Source organism: Malus sylvestris, chromosome 16 (genome assembly GCF_916048215.2).
Source record: "Malus sylvestris chromosome 16, drMalSylv7.2, whole genome shotgun sequence".
Classification (NCBI taxonomy): Eukaryota; Viridiplantae; Streptophyta; class Magnoliopsida; order Rosales; family Rosaceae; genus Malus; species Malus sylvestris.
The window spans coordinates 15,489,785-15,495,784 of NC_062275.1; the positions used below are offsets into that span (position 1 = coordinate 15,489,785).

General features: G+C 37.5%; 1 protein-coding gene across 1 annotated transcript; it reads right to left on the reverse strand.

Moving 5' to 3' along the window:
* Nucleotides 1–4,479: 4,479 nt before the first annotated feature.
* On the reverse strand, nucleotides 4,480–5,645 carry LOC126608351 (2-hydroxyisoflavanone dehydratase-like). Its single transcript, XM_050276225.1, has one exon. The coding sequence runs from the start codon at nucleotides 5,605–5,607 to the stop codon at nucleotides 4,588–4,590; it is 1,020 nt and encodes a 339-aa protein (XP_050132182.1). The 5' UTR covers nucleotides 5,608–5,645; the 3' UTR covers nucleotides 4,480–4,587.
* Between the last annotated feature and the right edge of the window lie 355 nt (nucleotides 5,646–6,000).

Consider the following 6,000-nt stretch of genomic DNA (forward strand, 5'->3'; position numbering starts at 1 on the left):
TTTTTCTGAAACTCTAGCATGCAAGAAATGTTCGTAATCATAAAATCATCTCTAAAAATGATATCAAAATGCCCGAAGGCAAATCCATAAATCTCATCAAAACTGCACTCTCTAGAGGTATCATAGTCGCTCGAAGGCAGTACCTGTCCATCACCCGAAGATGAAGCTGTATGACACTGGGTTACGCCAATGAAGAAATATGGTAGGTCCCATCACCCGAAGGTGAAGTACGACATTGGGTTATGCCAACGAAGAAATATATGTATATATAGCATAACACACAGACACTAGCCATGGCTAGTGAAGCTATCTGACATTGGTTTCACCAGTGAAGTTGGGGGTATAACATAAGTATCCTCAACTATGTCCTATGACCATAGACTAATACCCTTGATGTGTGTATGTGTCGTATGATAACCTATTATATAATCAATAAAAACATATCTCAAAACTCGTATCAAGCGTTAAAGCTCAAATGCTCAAAGCATCTATTCATAAAATCATAGAAACTTTCTAGCTCAAATCATCATCAAAAACCATGTTCGTAAAATCCATAAGATCTCATAAAGTATAAAAGCAATATCGTAACCTTTCATAAAGTGTGAGTTAAACATTTGATAACGTTTCATAAAACGTAAACTCAATAAATCATAAATGCAGAACTCCATAAAGTAAAGCATCATATAAGACATATTCAAATCCTGAAATACGAAATGCATGCTAGTCCGATAGTTATAAAATATTCAATTTGAGAAGGGGTCCATTCACAAAAACTTCGCTCTTGGGGAGCTGCTCGAACTAGGGAAGACTGAATCACTTCCAACTGATGCACCTATACACAAATAGAGACTATTTAATACCACGCTACTAAAATGATGGAATTTAAGAAAATGGATAGCGAATTTGGATTCGGCACGTTGAAAAACCTACGGAGGGACCTCGGGTTCCCCCACGTGCTACCGCTCGCGCCGCCACCGGGCAGTGGCCTGGAAGGCCACATGCCCAGTTGAGTCGTCGAAAAAGTCGCCAGTGCCACCGTGGACAACAGCGGAGGTGCATGTACTCCACGCACAGGCATCGATCGTGGAATCTAGGTTTCAGGCTCGAGTCGGGTCAGATCTGGCTCAGGTCTGATGGGTTAAATTGGGTTTGCTGGGTTGGGCCAAAGGTTTTGGGCCGGGTTTAAAGGATTGGGCTTGGGCTAGGGTTACTAGATTAGGCCTAGGTTAAAGGTTTAAAGGGTTAGTGGACTAGGCCAGATGACAAGTTAGATTTGGATTCAAGTTGGGTTGACTCAAAATAGCTCGTGGGTCACTGACCCATCAAAGAAGAAAATCGAACTTTTGGCCAGGAAACTCCTGGGCTTTGATTTGGGGTTAAAACTCGACCAAAATTCAACATTTAAACATCAAAACGAAGCTAAACTAATGAGAAACCAAATTATACCAAAGATATAACAAGACAAAGTCAATTAGTGGCCTGAAATGATCTACAACTAGCCGAAACCTCACCGAAAATATGGAAATAGAAAGTAGAGTGCATGCATGAATACATAGTCCAAAACTCGACCTCAAATCATCACTAGACAAGGTTTAACCCATGAATATAAAGGTTAAACGAGAAATCTCAACTGGGTTTTGAGTTTCGAAGTTTGAAGCTCTCGGGTCCAATCGTGGATCACTCAAATGGTGCTCCAATGGTGCATACAAGGATGTATTTGAGTTCCTTGAGTCTTAGGGATTCCAAATATGTGATTTTGGGGCTGGGTTTGTAAGAGAATCGAAGTGAGAGCAAGGGTAAAGCTCTCGGAGCTTAGAGAGTGAATGAGAGAATTTGAGAGTTAGACAGAGTGAGTGCGAGAGAGGTGTCGAGCAAGGGGAAGAAGGGAGAGATGTGTCACGGGTGAGGGAAAAACAAAAGCTATGGGCCAAGTTTTGGGTTTGAGAGTCCCCAACCCAAAGATTTGGGCCAGAATGACAAAGCCCAACACGAGGGCATAATTGTAATTTGCACCTATTTTTAGAACAGGTTGTTACACTCGACATGCCTAGGCCGATAGCCAAAAGGCTCTAATTTGGCCTTGTGGAATCCACTTGGTTTTGGCATAGCCCTCTATTGAAGTTGGGTTTTGTAAAAAAAAAAAGGCTAAAAATTGGCCTGTGGATATTCAAGGTATGATAATATTCAATATATGAATTACAAGAAAGGTATGGCTACACTATAACGTTAACATTTATACTCCAAGGTTACACTAAACAATGCTATTTAAAACTATATTACGTTTGCACTATCAAGATAGGTCATATACGTGGACAAAATTGTATTACTCTATACGATCATTCGTATGGATACCTTCCTCCCCCTCTCCCCCCCCCCAAAAAAAAAAAAAAAAACCTATTTGAACGATTCTTATGATTTTTTTTTTCTTTGACGTAGACCAAAAGACCCCCATCCTTTCATAATTTAAGAATAACTCATTTGTTTGTGATACTTAAGAAAATTAAACACCTTCTTAAACACACACAAATATTTAGTAAAAAGAAATAGATTCGTATGGATACCTTCCTCCCCCACCCCCCCCAAAAAAAAAACCCTATTTGAACGATTCTTATGATTTTTTTTCTTTGACCTAGACCAAAAGACCCCCATCCTTTCATAATTTAAGAATAACTCATTTGTTTGTGATACTTAGGAAAATTAAACATCTTCTTAAACACACACAAATATTTAGTAAAAAGAAATAGGATAAAAGGCATCTATATCTAAACAAGTTTTTCACAAATTGTAATAAAATCTCCTCTATGTGGACATGTCTTTCATCCTTCTCCCAAAAATGATATCTTTTGTTGAAAGAAGAAAGACATGCCTGCATAAGAATGCTACTCTCTATGACTGTCATATAAGCATATGAAAACGACTATATATTACCAAAAGTTTATAAACCAACATACGTTTTTAAGTTTCCTGAACCAATATTGGTTGTCAAAATAATGTGTTAGTGCAAAATTGGCAATTCTTGATAAAATGCATGAGTCTGTAATAGCTTAGACTTGTTACATATTTTCAATTGTAACTGTTTACGTCTAAGGATGTCTCTCACACTTTCAATCGCAATGATGTTACGTAAATGAGATACTTATTCAGGTACGTTTGCATGCACGCATCCAACTACATTCATCAGATATCCCATGTTATTGTATTTGGGATAGGACTCTTAACCATCATGTGTTTTATCTCTTTAAGATGAGTTATCCTTTCTACATTTATTATTAAAACACATCTTTTGTTGGTGGGATTTATCTGATTGCATGCTTTAAAATAAACTTATTGTTTATCTGGATGTTGAAATGGTTTTGCCATTCTTATCTTGTGTGCGGTGATTTTTGTCTATACATGAGAAGTCATGTCTTTGGAGAAAGCTTGCATGAATATTTGTTTTGAGCAAGAAAAATAATTTTTATACTGCTGCTATTTTGTGTTTTTGACAACATGTGTTTTTAAGAGAAAATATTATTTTTCATCCTGCTTTCATTTGAGTTTTTAATTGAATGTCAATTATGAAAATATGTATTGTGATTTTCGTAATTGATTGTTTTTCAACAAACATTTCATCATATATACATTTTGTATGATCAAGTTAGGATATTGCAAAGTTCAAGGGAAGGAGATTGACGACCGCATTAGTGTCGTGTCACTTCAACTCAAAGGCTGAAGAAAGATTGAGTATCAAAGTGCAAAGACAAAGCTGCCAGCTAGTAAGGTTGTCTAGTTGATGAGTTTTTGTAAGTCTTTATGTATTCTTTCTTTCTTAGTGCTTCCTGGCTTGGTAGTTCGAGGATTTTCCCAGTGGTAGGTTTTGCCTCATTAAATCCTACATCATGTGCGCACTCTTTATATTAATGCTGAATATTTGTGTAGAATTTAGTTTGCGTAACTGGTTAATTTAAATCATAATTTTAATTAGTATTAAGTTGGAATCTATTTACATCTCTAGGTTAAATTAGTATTCATCCTAGGACTTTCATAATGAATTAAAGAATGCGAAAAAAAAAATCAAAATTTAGGTCGCGTTCATACAAAGAACTTCCATATGCTTATGGTGCACAAAGAATTTGATTCTTTGTCACTCTTGAGCAAAATGATATGTGAAACAAACTCATTAATTGGAAAACAAACAAATTAAGGAAAAAAATCACCCTCCAACAACAGCAGGAAAATAGAATTGTTTTGTTTTGTTTTAAAGAAAGTTCCAATTGAGGCAGTTTCTTTTGCATTGGAAAATAACTCAGAGACCTTTCACTACACTAGTGTATCTACTTATTATGTGAGACTGACGATGGTACTACTTGACGCAGCTTAATTAAATGATGAAAATAATAGATAGATAAATATTTCATAAAAAATTAGGAGAGTCACTATTTTTACTTTGATCAACAAGCAAGTTGGGTTACTTCGCTAACAAGATGAGCTGTTGCAATGTACATAATTCATCATATCTAGTTTTATTTATTTATTTTGTATACCAAAGACAGTCACATTGTGCTTCATGCGGAATTGAGGATTCTCATTAGCATGACATAAATTTAGCTACACAAGAAATGATGCCAAGCGTTTGAACATTTTCTTAACATTCTCAGTCGTAGTCTCCGTCTGATCAGTCTTGGTCTCGATCCCAAGCGAGACATGAAAGCAATGATCCTCTCCTTCCACTTCAAACAGCTCCAATTCTCCTTTCCACCCGCTTTCCTTCACTAAATCATAATATTGAACACCTCGATCCCTCAGATGATCCTTTCCAGCAACACACACAAGCAGCTTAGAGCACCCTAGTCCAGTAAGGCTCGGTGCACCCTCACCCGCCGGATTCACCATCGGATTGTCTATCCCTCCGGGAGCTGATGGATAAACAAAGTCCCAAACCAAATAAGGTAAAGTTTTTTCAAAGTTTTCACCTTTAGGCTCTGACCCAATTGGCTTGGAACCCCAAAAATAGGGACAGGACAAAAATACCCCCAAAATTTTCACACCACCACACAGGCCCTCAACTCCTGCCTTCATAACTAGGTTATGTGCAATATTTCCACCTGCACTATCACCACCAATGTAAACTCTGTCAAAATCTCCATAGTTGAGTAACCATGTCTCTTTGTTACCATCTGAGGAGCCTTTGTTAATTGAGTGAGAAGCAACCCATTGAAGAGCAGCCCAGCAGTCTTCATAAGCAATAGGAAGTGGGTTCTCTGGGGCAAGTCTGTACTCAACAGAGACAGCTACAACTTTGGCTTCTGAGACCAAGCGGTTGAGATAACGTTGGTGAAGGAATGAGAAGGTAGACGCCATGCAAAAGGCACCACCATGGAAGTAAACCAAGATGGAAAGCTTTTGGGTTTGGTTTTGAGGGAGATTTGGGAGGAAAAGGCGAGCCGAGAATTTGGGGTTGTCTGAGATGGTGATGTCCTTGGAGTAGACGCCAGTTTCTGGATCTTGATCAGGAGATGGGGGCACATATGAAGAATACGGAAAAGGAATGCGCTCCACAGTGCCATCTTCAAAGATTCTGATGAAAGGATAGGACTTAAAGGCTAATTCTTTGGCGATGGAAGCCATTAGAGAAGATGTATAGATAACTAAGATGTGTGAAAATTTACGGTGTGAAGATGCCTATTAATAGAGGTAGCGTTTTCCTTTAACTCATTAAGAAACAGATGAAGAGAGATGTCGCTTTTGAAACTTGATGTAATGCAGTACGTAACAGCAAACAAAATAGCAACCATACGTCTTCGTCTAGTCAAGTAACTCTGGTTCTCTCACCGTTGAAACTTTTGCATTTTGCTTTCACGAAATTCAGGCTGGAAATTTATATTATAATATGTATTGGATATTATAGTATTTAGTTTCAAAATATTGAATGAAAAAATTAATCTTGTTTGTTCTTAAGTGTTGCATCTGATGCAAATTGCATCATATTATTTGTAATTTGGGGCGTGTAGTTTGATGAGT